This window comes from Malaya genurostris, chromosome 3 (assembly GCF_030247185.1).
Source record: "Malaya genurostris strain Urasoe2022 chromosome 3, Malgen_1.1, whole genome shotgun sequence".
NCBI classification, from domain to species: Eukaryota; Metazoa; Arthropoda; class Insecta; order Diptera; family Culicidae; genus Malaya; species Malaya genurostris.
This window is the reverse complement of record NC_080572.1, coordinates 197,942,319-197,956,992: the sequence shown is the minus strand read 5'-3', so window position 1 is coordinate 197,956,992 and position 14,674 is coordinate 197,942,319. Positions and strand designations below refer to the sequence as shown.

The 14,674-nt window shown below is 36.3% G+C and overlaps 1 protein-coding gene across 3 annotated transcripts in view; it reads right to left on the bottom strand.

Moving 5' to 3' along the window:
- Positions 1–1,403: 1,403 nt before the first annotated feature.
- LOC131437029 (uncharacterized) overlaps positions 1,404–14,674 on the bottom strand; it is a 28,494-nt gene continuing 15,223 nt past the window's right edge. For all 3 annotated transcript variants that reach the window (XM_058606069.1, XM_058606071.1, XM_058606070.1), the window contains exon 4: positions 1,404–2,101. In XM_058606069.1, the coding sequence (XP_058462052.1) occupies positions 1,739–2,101 (363 nt within the window). In that variant the 3' untranslated portion in view covers positions 1,404–1,738. The remainder of the gene's footprint in view (positions 2,102–14,674) is intronic.

The window sequence follows — 14,674 nt, the reverse complement described above, 5'->3', positions numbered from 1 at the left end:
TCTAGGCTGGTACTGTCCGGAGAGAGCTAATAGGTACTGTCAATCTCCTAGTGGACCCCAGCCCATTGTTACATACACTTGTTTCTAAGTACCAAAAAGACTGTGTACAGCGTCCATTTTCATGACATTTTACCTCGGACCGATTTTAGCACGGTTCGATTTTGGCAATATAATCTTTCGAATATGACATATGTAAACCAGATGATGGCAGCATTTTAGAGTTGAAAGCAATTCCATAATTATATTGATTTAAACTACTTACAGCAATAAATAGAGATCAGCAAATGCGGGCGTGAAAAATAATTTCATTCAATTTTCTCGGAGATTACTCAACCTTTTTTTACAAACTCAGATTACGTTTGGATCCGACTTCTGGTTCCGGAACTACAGGATGAAACGAAATTAAAATTGTGTAACTTATTTTTATCGTAGATGGCTGAACCGATTTAAGATTCAAATGAAAAGTTTTAAGATCCTATAAAACATCTTGCTTTTCAGTCAGATCCAACTTCCGGTTTAGGGGATACATGGTGATTAGTATAAAATGTCCATTTCACATAAATTAATGAGGTTTATCGGGTCTACTGATTTGAACAGTCGACAACCAAATAAACTTATTTTAGTTTTAGCGGTATTCAATTTTCGATCCGGAAGGCACCCAAAAATTTAACTCGCACTACAATTTCTCAAAGATGTCTACACCGATTTTCAAACATTTTGAATCGAATGTGAACTATACAGCTCCTCAGGTGAATTTAACTAATTTCGGTTAAACTGACTTTCGAATTTCGGTTCCAGTATCGAATCGTTCCTCGTTTCTTAAAAGAAGGCCAAATCGAATTTCAAAAACAAAAATTCAAATTAAAGAATTTATGGTCCCATACATAATTAATGAATTTTATCCGATTCTGGAATTACAGAGTGATGAGTTTTTAAAATTGAAATCGATATAGAAGATGATAATTACAAAAAACTTCAAAGATGAACTCGAAACTGTTACAATTTATTCGTCATATTTTTTTTCATACGAATCGGTTTGGGTTATGTTGGTTCCTGAATACCGGCTCTGGAAGTACCTTGAAAACCCGTTAACTTTAAAGTGGAACCTACTTCGACATCTCATGTTGTTGAATGTTCAATCGATTGTCACACGATAAGATTGAAATTTGATACGATTTGCAGTTTCGACATTACAAAGTAATGAGTGATTATAATCTCAAATTGCCGCTTAAAAATATATTCATGCTAGGTGGATTAAGCACGTTTTTTCTGCAGTAGTGTAATCCCTTAATATACTTTCCGAAAAACTATAATACGATTCGTATTATAGTTTTTCGGAAAGCATTTATGGCGAAAGGTTTTGTTTATGAGACGGCTTTGTGAATTGAACTAATTTTATACAATTTCAATTATTTTCGCTTTTATTTAGTACATAAATACAAAAATTCCTTACATGTTGTAACTACACTACTGACAAACATTACACGATATTCTTCCATCCTTATCAGGCAGTCAAATGTGCTTCTCTGTGTCAAAGAAAAGTAAAGTCTTTATTTCCTACTCATTCTAATACTAACATAATTGATAAGAATTTGTATCAATTTCGACCGGTCACGCGGAATACTATCAGTTTTGAGAAATTAAAACAGATCATCGATGCAAAGAAAATGTTTCAAGAATAACTGAAAAGCGTGCGCGAAAGGCCCGAGTCGTTCAGTCGACTCAGCTCGAAGCGCGTTCAAATGCGCAGATTTGGATTCGTGTACTTGACGTACTTCAGCAGGGCATCGCTTTCCTCGCATACCCACGGTTTCACGTGGTGACAGGCGACATCGTGCCAGTGCACACCGTCGTTGTAGAAGTTGTTCAGGATGGCCAAACAGTTCTCGGGGGCACCTCCCTGCAGCAGTTCACGGTTGTCCGGTTGGGGTTTTCCGATTCCACCATTCTCAGACCAATCGTTCTGGTTGCGCACGTTGGCTGGAGCCAGTTTCTGAAGTTCGGCGGTCCAGAACCACCCATTCACGGAGACCGGTTGCAGATCGGGACGGTCACAGCCCTTGAAGTCGCACTGCCGACCGCTAGTCCAGATGTATTTTTGCTGTAATGGAAAAAAATATGAATTTTTATAACATATATTACTCTTCAACTGAATAAAATAGCTGACGCAGCTTTAAAAATTTATTTAAAGAAATGAACAATACAGAAGAAACGTAAAAATTATAAACTGAAGTTCATCCCACGCATACGATAAACCACGGATAAACAACTGTAACCCACCGGAAAGTGAAAGTTAAGGACTTTCAATGACTCGGATACTGACGCACCTTGTCAGCTTAGGCGACGTAATTTTTTGTTTCATTATTCAATACACAACTCTCGAAGGAAGGAATGCGATTATCCCTCCGTCGTGACATCATGCAAAACGGGCGGAGTTGAAACTGTGTCAAATGTTGCCGATGACACTCCGAGGACCAGTATTCATGAGCCAACAAATTTACAAAACAAACAACGAATGCATAACGGCACACTCTCCCGAGTTGGCGCCGATTGTTCAAAACATTTCGTCGCAAAAATTTGGGACACTGCGTCTGAACGGATCTAACCCCGTTGGCTTTTGTCATTCCAGTCCGTACTATTCTGTTGCGATTGATTGTGTGATCCTCCGAGGGTGGAGTCGAGTTTCGCAACTCAGGCCGTCGATTTAAGGCCATCCATTTAATTTCATTCGGTTTGAATATTCGCCGCCAATATCAACCTAACATCAATATGGATGATGTGCGTGACCGCACGTTTGTCGCACAGTTATTCAATCTCATGCGGTCCAATGCCTTCGCTTGGTCGGTCGGCCGGTTGGTGACGATTAATCAGAGAAATATTCAACAGATACATCAGCGACGTGTCATCGCAGTAATTGCTCGCAGTAGTAACTGCTTAAAGATTGATAGATTATGCAATGGAACGGTTTCAAACTGTAAAGCATATGTTCCGTGTCAAGTCGTCTGCTTGAATCGTTTATCGAAGAACAATAAAACGCGGAAATCTGATCGGTCGGTTCGATTGTGTTTGGCGATTGTTTTGATCGCCTCGATGCAATATGCTTTATGTCGCCGTCGTCGTAGGAGGCGTTTGTTTGCAATTGAATTTTATGTTTCCCAACAACTTCCCAGATTGACCGGTCAATGTGTTCAAATCCTTGAAATGCATCAGCGTTGCGATCGGTATTTATAGTTATGTTAAAGAATCATGGTTTTTATCAATATTACAAAGCTAGGTTGGGGTCAGTGTTGGTGATTGCCGAAAATTTGATAGAAGCTGCTATATTGCTATCTATATTGTATACAACATTTCCAATCCGGTAGAAGATGCTACAAGAACTCGAGTCTCTCAATGCATGAACCTTGAGAGAATTTTGCTACATTTCTTCGCTCCACTTCATACTCTTAAAAAAAATTACTGTCTGATAATGATTGGTGCTGTGTGGGATTTCCCAAGAGAGAATCGCAAGTTGACAATTATCGCAGAAAATCGAATCGATAATTCAACTCGATGATTCTCATACTAGGTTGCAATATTTCAAAACCTTTGTGTGGAGCATTCACAGACATTTTCATAGACACAACTTACACAAAGGTTATATGCACATAGTTAGAATAAGCGGCAATAGTAAAATGATTATATCGCAATTATCAACTGCCTGTATAGAGCCGGATCGCGAAACGAGAATAAGCGACCGTTTGTTGCTTCAGAGAGGATCCCCACAGCAGCATGCTAACCTTTGATTCTCAGAAATGTCATCGAGAGAAATTCGCTCTCGCACTTGTGTCGATTCTATGTTAAATGAGCCATGCCGGGTTTTTGTTGTTGCGATGATTTCCGTTTCTCTTTGATGGCACTGATTCAATCGTTGAAGAGTTGCCAGTGAACGTTCTTTGATACGATAAAAACCATCCTTGGTTGGGGTAGTACAAGTGTTTCCGTGATATATCTGTTTATGTGGTTCGATTTGTGATACCAATATTGAAAAATGGAAAAGCAGTTTTCTCCGCTATCGCTAGATGAAACTTCGCGAAAAACATTGTTTCATTTGAAATAGTAAGGGAGAGTTCGGTTATTGACACCCTTTTATTTCAAGTTTATAACTTCTGACTAAGTGCAGATTATGCGAACATATATACAGCAATGGAAAGCTAAGGTCCCTAGCTAACAAATAATTATGAAAGTGATTTATTTGATTGTAAAAATTTTATTATCAATTTAAATAATGATAAATTTTGGCCATTTCAAAAAAGGTGTTCGGTAACCGGCACCCCAAGAAATTTCGCTAAAAATGGAAAAAATATAAGTAAAAGCTGCAATTCAATTATTCAAAGAAAAAACGAAATTTATTCTTTTCGGAGGCCTTCTGGACAAAAGTCTTTCTTGTCTGATGGTGACTTCGCCTTGGGCTGCCGGTAGCTGAAATCGGTTGACATTTTGAAAATGACGAAAAAAAACTTAGGTTGCGAAAATTTTTATACCATCTGGTATTAAATCACGAAATAGGGTAAGGGCTCCCTATTTCATCTGAGTTACTATTTCCATCTCATCCCTTCACCTCATTACTTTGAATATGAATAATATCTTACAACGTACCTGAACCAAACTGTGAAATGTTTAAAAATGAATATTTAGGCTATTGTCACACTTTTCCATTGGCAGAAATGGTTTTAAATTCTTCGGTGATCGTTTTTTTCATTTAAAACAAACCCACTTTTCGATTTAGGACACGTTTTCGTCTCAAGATTTACAGTTCGTCATGTTTCTGCATATCTACTCAGCAATTCGTCTCAAAACATGATCATTGTTTCGCACAATTACACTACTATTGATCGCTGGATGACTTCATAATTAGTAATGTTCACTTGCCACTTATTTATTTAACGAGTAAAAACTTCAAAAACTGCCCGACAAGCAATAAAAGTCTTCAAAAATATGAGATGAAAGTTTTTCACTTAGTTCACTTGATTTCGCTTTGTTTTCATCTCATTTGGTTTCGCAAAGTTGCCAGGTTTTCTCATAATGTTACAAAACGAAATTGTTTTTCTTCTTCAAATTATCATCAACAAAAAGTTTTTTTGGTATCCGTGATATTAGTTTAATTATATTATTGATATTTATATTAAAAAAAACTATTTCGGCTTCGAATATTACCAGAAAGAGCGTGTTAAATACTAATAAAATAACCATTGTGACAAATTCAGCAGTACTGGTTTTTTTTCGCTATATGTCAACATAACGCTGTTAAGTGTGTGTGTTTCATCGGCTGTGCACAGAGATGCCAGGTATTTTCATAGAAAATATGTATTACTTTGCATAAAAAGTCTATATCTGCTCTATCTGTTTTCACTAATAAAATGATGTTAAAAGATAATTCTTCATATCTGCGAAGATTTCAAAAACGGTCCAGTTCCTTAGATTGTAAATTGCCCCTTATTATATTTATTAATAGAGGATTAGAATCACTGCCAGCACACATTCTAAACGGGGTTAGTTTTGCTCTAACGGATTTTATTATAAATTGTTTTGTTTTTTTCAGTTATCTTAATTTTTTTGATTTCTAAGTTTTCTTAGGTTTCAGAATATTTAAAAAAATGCAGAAATTTTCTAAACTATTTTGAATTATCATGCAACTCTTTCTAATTTACACTGAGGTCTTTTTTACGCACCTTTTTTTACGCGGATTTCCGAAGTTATGCAAAGTCTTAGAAATGCATGAAACGTTCAGATTTTTTTTAAGGAATCGACTTTGGAACTTAGAGAATTTGAGAAGGTGTTACGTCGGAAACGCAAAATGAAAGAAATCTTGTTTTGATGCAAAATGTCTTAGAAATTCATGAAACGTCCAGATATCAATGTCTAACTGTGTAGCTATAAAGCAAAGAATTAATTCTTCACATTCAGGCGCAACGATCATAAAGTGTGTTCGTTATACCATTTGACTCAGTTCGTCGAGATCACAAAATGTGTGTGTGGGTGTATGTGTGTATGTGGGGGTATGTGACAAATAATGTCACACAATTTCATCGAGATGGATGAACCGATTTTCACAAACTCAGATTCAAATGAAAGGTTCTATGGTCCCATAGACTGCCATCAAATTTTATCCCGATTCGATATCCAGTTTCAGAACTACAGGGTAGATATACACAAAAAAAGGAAAAAAATAGTCATACACGTTTCTCAAATATTTTTACAAACTTAGATTTAAATAAAAGGTCTTATGGTCCCATACAATTTTCCTGAATTTCATTTGGATACGAATTCCGGGTTCGGAATTACAAGGAAATATGTGCAAATTTATTCACAAACAAAAAAAAAACAAATAAAAGGTTTCAAAACTCTTCAAAAAGTCCCCGAAAAGTTGATCCAGATCCGACTTTCGGTTCTGGTATAACAGTGCGGTTAGTGAAAATTTTCAATTTCATGAGTATTTTTCACAAGTGATGGCAAAACGAGGTGCACATTGTTATAAAGCTTACTGCTAAATTCATCTAGTTGGCAGATCTTGTTAGTTAGTGAACATTTAAAACTACTTCGGGACTACTAGTCCCCGGTTTCCGCTACGGAAAGTACCGATAATAGTGAAGAAAAGCTCCAAAAACGAAACTCACTTCGATTTCTCAGCAACGGTGAAACCGATTTTCACGAATCATGATTCAAAATAAAGCTCTCATTGTCTTAAAATATACTATGCAATTTCATCCAGATTCGACTTCTGGTTCCAAGAATATAAGGCGATGAGTGTCAAAACATTCAAATCGTCATTGAAAATGATGATGCAAAAGTGCTCCGTTCGCAGTGTGCTTTGTTCAATTTCGTACAGCGTGCAGGGTTGCCACATTTAAATCTATATTTTTCAGGCGACATATTTGTGAATTAATAAATCTTTTATTCAATTTGTACCTACTTGTTAGTGTTATCACAAAATCATGATAACGATGCATTTCTATTATCAATTAATTAATATATTTCTATTATCAAAATACACTTATTGCCTTCGTCATAAAGAAAGTTCATACAATCACTTGAAAAATTGATTAGTGAAAATTGGGCCGGAAGGCTTTAGTGTCCTATTTCGTTCGACACAGTTCATCGAGCTGAGAAATGTCTGTGTGTGTATGTATGTGTGTGAGTATGTGTCAAATAATGTTACTCAGAAAATAAAAAATCTCATAGTCCCATAGGCTACTATTGAATTTCATCATGTTTTCATAGGGTAGAGTGTGTTTAAAACTGCACACCGTCATTTACAGTGACAATGCAAAAAAGGGTTAAATTCTTCTAGATTTGGCTCAAAACTGATTTAATTTGTAGGTTCCCAGTTCCCAGTTCCCAGTTCCAGAAGTACCGGAAATAGTGATTAAAGACTCTAAAATGAGATTCCCTCAATTTTCTCAGATTTGATCGTTTTCCACAAACTTAGGCTCAAATAAAAGCTCCTACAGCCTCATAGGTTGCTGTTTAATTTCATCCGGGTCCGACTTCCGGTTCCAGAGCTATACGGTAAAGTGTGTTCAATCATTTAGTGCGGCGATGCAAAATAAATAAATATTCTTATTAACTTGACATAACTGTTTACAAATTGAAAAGGTTATGTTAGTTTATACCCAATGATAGTTTCTTATTTTAATTCTTGAGTGAATCTTCTAGTGATATTTATGGAGATATAAGCAACATGAGAAAGGCATCATTACACCACTAGGTGGATTAAAAAAATGTTTTCTTGTTTACATTGCCTTATTATATTGCTCCTTACTGAAAATCGGGCTAGACAAAACTTTGTCGATTATGTGGGGAACGTTTGATCAATGGATTTATTTTGCTTCGGGTTGAATGCTAAGTTTAGGACGCGCGTCTGATGTTTATAAATGTCCAGATATTTTTTGCTACTGTGCTTAACTAGGACGTATGTAAATATAGTTTAAACTGCGAGAAGGATACATTTGGTATTTTATTATTTTGGTCAGATCTCGACATTACATCGTTGTCGTTGTCGTTGTTATTGGATTTATGGTGATCGAGTAATATCTTGCCAGTATTACGCTGTCCATGAAAAAAAACCGCAATGAATTAAATGAATGAATTGATAGCGATTCTCCCGACATCTGGCTGTCCGAAGTTTTACGAGTTTCGGAAGCAATTTCGTATTTTAGTAGATAGCACATATTAATACAAAACGCGATAAAATTGCAACGTATTTTTCGGTAGCCGGTCACCTAGAGCAATAACCACATGATAATATTTACTAACAAATAACCCCTTCCTGTGATGCATGTGGAAATGCAGAGGATTCCTCGGTTTCTAGTAGCAACATGCATTGAACTAACAATCCTTCCTTTCCAAGTAGATGTGCATTCGGACGTGGAAGGCATCGGCATCAGCATACAGAGATCAATGCAGTTTACATAATGCGACACTACGTGCTATTCCCAAGCAAGTTGTTTCAGAAAAAAACATTTTGCAAGCTTCATTGGTTTTAATCAATTACCGAGTAGCAATACACGGGCGGTGTCTAATACTAATGCTAAATCGTTTTATTTAATTGCAATGTCATATCCAAATGAACAAACCTTCCTCTTTACACTGTTCAAGTATCTTATACGTCGTTTGGACCAAAATTTTTGCGTGGAAATCCATTTTTTTCATATTTTCCTCAAATTTTTGTTTCCTACGATATTTTTGAAGCGCCTGCTTCATGATGGACCATGAATTCGGCTAAAAAGTGTAGGACCATTGTGTGACCTTAGAAGTGGAAGTAGACGTTTTTGGAGGCATTTGTTTATGTATACCGGCCCGTTTATCGTCTCGGTTGTCACAAATGAAACATGAACAAATTTCACACAAAAACCTGAACAAATTTTTTGCCGAATCATGTATTTTTATTGACAACTTTTGTTTTTTTCTGATTTCTAACATTTTTTGGGACATCAAACTTAGGATGAGCAGTTGAAAACAGGAGTCCCGGAAGCTGCCAGAAATCCAGAAAATCATGAAACATTACTTCTCATGATACCATGGCTATTACTGATGATTTCGTGAGCAAATCCCAAAAAATTTTCATGATTTTAATCATTTTGCTCGTAATATCACTAATAATAGGTATGTTTTCATGGAAAGACACGTTTCATGAGTTTCAGAATTTTTTATCATCATACCGGAAAAGGATTTTTATCCGTGTACTGTCAATAATGCAATATTGATCAATTTCACATTGATCTAGTTTCAGCCAGGCCCGGTGAAACATGTTAATCCCAGGTGGGTAATTTTTCGTACCGGGGGGAACGACCCACCATTTCGAAGTATTATTGTAAAAGTAAAAATTATATTTATCCTTTAAAAGGGAAAGGTCGATTTTGGATTAAAATTTTGTTTCGGTTTAACTTTGCATGAGACGCGAAAATTCGAAATCTGAAGTGTTTTTGGACAAAAGTCTTGAAACAAAATTGCACATTTAAAGACCGAATACGACCTAAAACTACTGTGGGGCTGTTCGAGTTGTCGACGTAGGACTACATAACTAGTTTCAAAATCACTGATGGAAGGTGCTGAACTCGTTCATCCAGTAATGTCTTGGTATTACATTTCTATTGGCGTTCTCGCTTTGTCAGACACTCTAACTAACCAGATCTTTTGCCAGATTTTCCCAGATTTTGTCAGATTTCCCAGTTCTCTATGGGTTTTGGCCTCTATACGATATGTGGTGAGACCTTTTTTTTGCTCGCTGAAAATGAAACCCGGTCAAAATTTTCATGTATATCCACAAATCCAGATAAATTTTTGAATCAGAGACAGATTTTTGAAAAAATAAACTGGCAACTCTGGCCACCAGTGTTTTTCAATGTAAAACGCCATGAGAATCCTTCCAGGTCGGGACTCGAACATCCGACAACTGGCTTGTAAGACCAGCGCCCTATGCATTGAACCGCCAACCCATAATCGAAACCATTGAGAATTTCCTCGAATACGAACAAACAGCTGATTTTCGATCAAAATATGTCTCGTGCGTATCGAGCGGCGCACGAGACAAATCACATAACACATTGTTCAAAGAGTCCCGGGACTGGCCCAAAGATGACATTTGTGATGTCAAACAAATCTTATTTTTCGAAAGTAGCAACCTTCAGATGACATGTGTTAAATTTTTACGCCAATCGTTCCACAAACACTAAGCCTACCGATATATAAGTTACTTTCACGTTAGCTACGTTATTTTTCAATTTACGAAAACGGAAAGTCTAGCACTCAGCAATGAGTTGAGAATCGGGGAAAAAAAATTAGGCAAGTTTTGATAATCTTAATGAACGCAAAATCAAAGCTCGTGAGATTAGGTGTGCTGAGATGGTTAGCACATCAACAGAATATGCTTTTTCGATCTTACGCGAAAATCTGGGCATTAAAATGGTCTTTTCTAAATGGGTGCCATGTTCGCTCACAATAAAACAAAAGCAACAACGCATCAACAATCCAAACAATGAACGAAACATGGATCCAACATGTGTCACAAGTCAATGAAAACAATGGCCAAATTGAACGAATTGGGTACCGATCTGTTTCCTCACCCACCATATTCTCAATAACCGAACCGCCAGCAATTACTTGTTCTTTTCTGATCTGAAAAAGATACTCCCGAGAAAAATTATTGGCTCGAATGAGAGTGATTTTCTGAAATGCAAGCGCCCTCATTGAAGAGCAGAAATCTTCTGGAAACCGTGAACTTGAGTATACGAATCTGTCGTATCTGTTAGCGGAAACCATGACAATGGTTTGGGGAACAGAGAAAATTAGACATTGTTCGTTATTAATTGAAGTTTCTATATCTATATAATATCAATATCAATGCATTTCCAAGCAGTATGTATAATGATAGCAAAAATTAGGTAAAAATGGTTGAGTACGGTTTCATTTGCATTGATCGCTTAATCTTGACTCCTCTACTAGACGGTGAATGTTAAGTTACTAAACGACTTATGCTTGCTCAAATGAGCCTTGTCACGTCTCACCTTACTGTTGTATATCTTCAAATCCTGACTCTACCTTGAGTATTAGCATTCTATAATTTTGATTTCATTTATTATTTCGAGTTACAATAAAAATATTTTTATTTGTATAAACAATACAATTATTACCATTGTGTTTCGCTTGAAACTGCAAGTGGGTAATTACCCACCTTTGAAATTTTCGGGTGGGTAGTACTACCCACCGTACCCACCTCTTTCACCGGCCCTGGTTTCAGCCCAAGTTTTGAATTTAATCCAAGTAGAGATTTCAATGTGTGTAAAAAATTTAACGGTTATTTTCAAAGCAATTTCCAAGTAGCAATAAAAAGGTCACTATCAACCGCTCAGTACCTTTTTACTCGACCGCTCTGTACTTGTTGGTGTTAAACTGTGATCGATTTCAAAAATCCGTGAAAATCTGTGATTAATTTCAGAATCTTTGAAAATCTGTGATCATTTTCAGAAATCTGTGCCATTTTTAATATCTGTGCAGCAAGTTGAAAATCTATGAAACACAGATTAATCTGTGAACCTGGCATCCCTGGCCGCAAAGATAGCGAAACTGTCATTCGCATTGATTCAACCCCTTCGAGATCACAAACCAGAAAAATGTTTTTTTTTAAATTGACCGTTAAATGACAATGTTTTTATAACCTGATACTTTGCATTAATCGATGTTTTTGTCTTCAAAATATTGTGATTCACATTATCATTATTAACTATAAAAATAAACTACTATAAGAAAATGATAAATCGTCTATTCTAAAAATTCAGTCGTCTCTGACAAATACATCAACAAGTATGCTTTTAGTGAACAACCAAATAATTCTTGTCGCTAGAGAATATTAGCTTTCAAATCTGTAACTGCATCTAATCTACCAGACGATTTATTTCTCTATTCGCTCTATTTCTTGATGTAAATATGCTGTTAACTTCAGCACAACATACAGCGAAGGGGTAAAAACACTCACTTGTACACGTCGGGCAGATTTACCCCCAAACGGCTGGCTATGTCTGCCAGCCATTTTTGCAGGGATTCTGCCAGAATTCCGGCAAAAGTCTAGCAACAATGCAACAACCGTTTCCGGCAGAGAATTTCGTCTAGCGATTATTAACGGTTTTGTTTCTGTCGCAAGGCCATATAAGATTGGCATTGGATTTTTTTGTGATACGCACTGTAGGCCCGACTTTTGTGATACGCACTGTAGGTATTATTTTGGTAAGCCCATGTGCTGGAGTTGCAAAAACAAGTTGCTCAAGCGGTTATATGATGAACTTAACTTTTCATTCAATATCTTTAAAAAGAGATGTCAGGTCTGTCATTCTTTTCGCGAGATGAAAATCGAATACAAATTATCTGGTTTATTTTTGGTTTTCATTGCGTATGTAATGCTGTATTTCTGAAACTTTTTTGATAATATTCTTATGTCTGCAAGTTTTGCGTACATTTCAAACAGATAAATTTTGCACAACTTTTTTGCAAGTTTAAATTTTATATCATTGTTTTTCTAAAACTGATGAGAACTTCACACACTGACTTAAAAATTCATGAGGCGGCCAAAACTTGCGGAGAGCATCATTTGGTTATTTTTTTCCACAAGAGATTTAAAGCAATTTTGACGTATTTTGTGTTCGATACAATTATGACAGCCGTTTGGAAAATTTTGGATAAGTTGCACAATCGTTAAAGTTACTCCCGTTTTACATGACCATGTGTAAATTTTTGCAGAACTTCTATAACTGCTAGTGAAACAAGAAGAAGTTGGTGATTTGTTGCACCATTTTTTTTTGATGATTTTAGTTGTCCTACAGTGATTTTTTCGTTAGTGTTTTGAAACTACATTTGCTACTTGGGTAGTCATCTCAGTTTCTGCTTTGGAATTTTGGCCGCTACTTCCGAAACCGAAAACCAGAAGCCAGTAAAACCAAGTTTGTATAAAAACCAACTAACAAGACATTGAAATTTGAACTGTTTTGAGGCAAATGGAGAAGATTTTTCTGTTTTTGTTCCACCGTTACTTCTAATGCCGGTTTGAAATTTTCAGCATTGATCATCCTGTATTACCGGACCTAAAAGTTGGATATTGATTAAATCAAATGTCATACGGAATTATAACACCTTGCATTTGAGTATAAGTTCGTGAAAATAGGTCAAGTAATATCTGAGAAATCGTTGTGGGTTCCATTTCGATGTGTTTGATCGCTTTTTCCAGTGCTTTCGAAACTGGTAAAGTCGAAGTTATGTATTTTCGGCAAATAACTAACAAAGTTTGCAACGTAATGATTTACTGAATAGTTTTAAGGTATTTGTTTCTTTCTACATCATCATATATGAAACACATTCGAGAAATTGATGATTTTCAAATTCATCACTCCATAATTCCGGAACCTATATAATATTATAAGGGAAAAATGATTCGCTTCAATCCTTCAAAGCCCCATCCAAAATACACGACTTTTTACTAAAATTGCTAATTATTTGCTATGCTAGTTCGGAAATTCTTATGTACTTTAGAAACTGCATTTTAATTTTATACACTTCATTACTAATTAGCAACAGACAGAGAGAAAAGCATGAAACAGCGGAAAATGAAAAATTTGCGAAAAAGTATCGCCCAGAGAAAGGGCTTGAAGCATTACCCTTCTTCTTCCCCGCGAGACGCTTCGTAAGATCCATTTGAAAGTGATGCCAATTGATTCCGTACACCATTTATACAAGTTCTTTATTAAAAGATAAAGTTCTTTCGCAAATCATGAATATTTGATAGCAGTTTCCATTTGTTCATAACTGATTTATAATCTCGCCGTTATCATATGCTTAAATTTAAACCTCTTTCGATCGGATTCTGTAACCACAATGCTTACCTTTTTTATATAATATTTGCCGTATTATATTTCCCAAGAAAGTTGACTGTTTAAAATAAATAATATTTCTCTGAAAGTCATCACCCCGAGACAAATCGTTTTGGAAAAAGATTATGATTTATAGTTTCCTACGAAAGGGTGGATTCCCGAGCTCGTCGCGACTCTCAAAGTTATATAACATTCTGCTTCTGTACTTCAGATAGCAGCCAAATTTCGCTCATCAATAATCACGTGCAGGGGAATAAATCAAGCGTGTACGACTGCCACGGTTGGCAGGTTCCGAAGCCCTTACTCAATATGCTGGCAGATGCTGGAGGTGTTTTACATCGTCGTGACGTGCGGCATACGATGTAAAGCAGACTTCTTCTTCTTCTTCTTCGTCACCGGACAGGAACCTCCGAACGCGTAGATGCAGAAATCATAATACATACATATATGCAGAGACACACAACCTATTACGTAAAAGTGATAATTATTATCTGTGGCCAAAGTGGGTCGTCCCATCGACAGAAGATAGAAAAAGAAGAAAAAACACATAGGATAGCATTACCATACGAGAAGGCCTGCCATACTACAACGGGCAGAAGATCGGACGAGGAAAAACTTTCGATTTCTGCTCTTCTCATTTTGTTTGCATTTTGATTGTTCAGGTGATTCATAAATTCCATCGGCAGCTCTTGTTTGCTGTTGAAAGAATGCAGGCAGACTGGTAGGACAGCCACCTTCAGTGTATTTTGTTTTCTTCATATTTCCATTTCATCTTTAGTGTC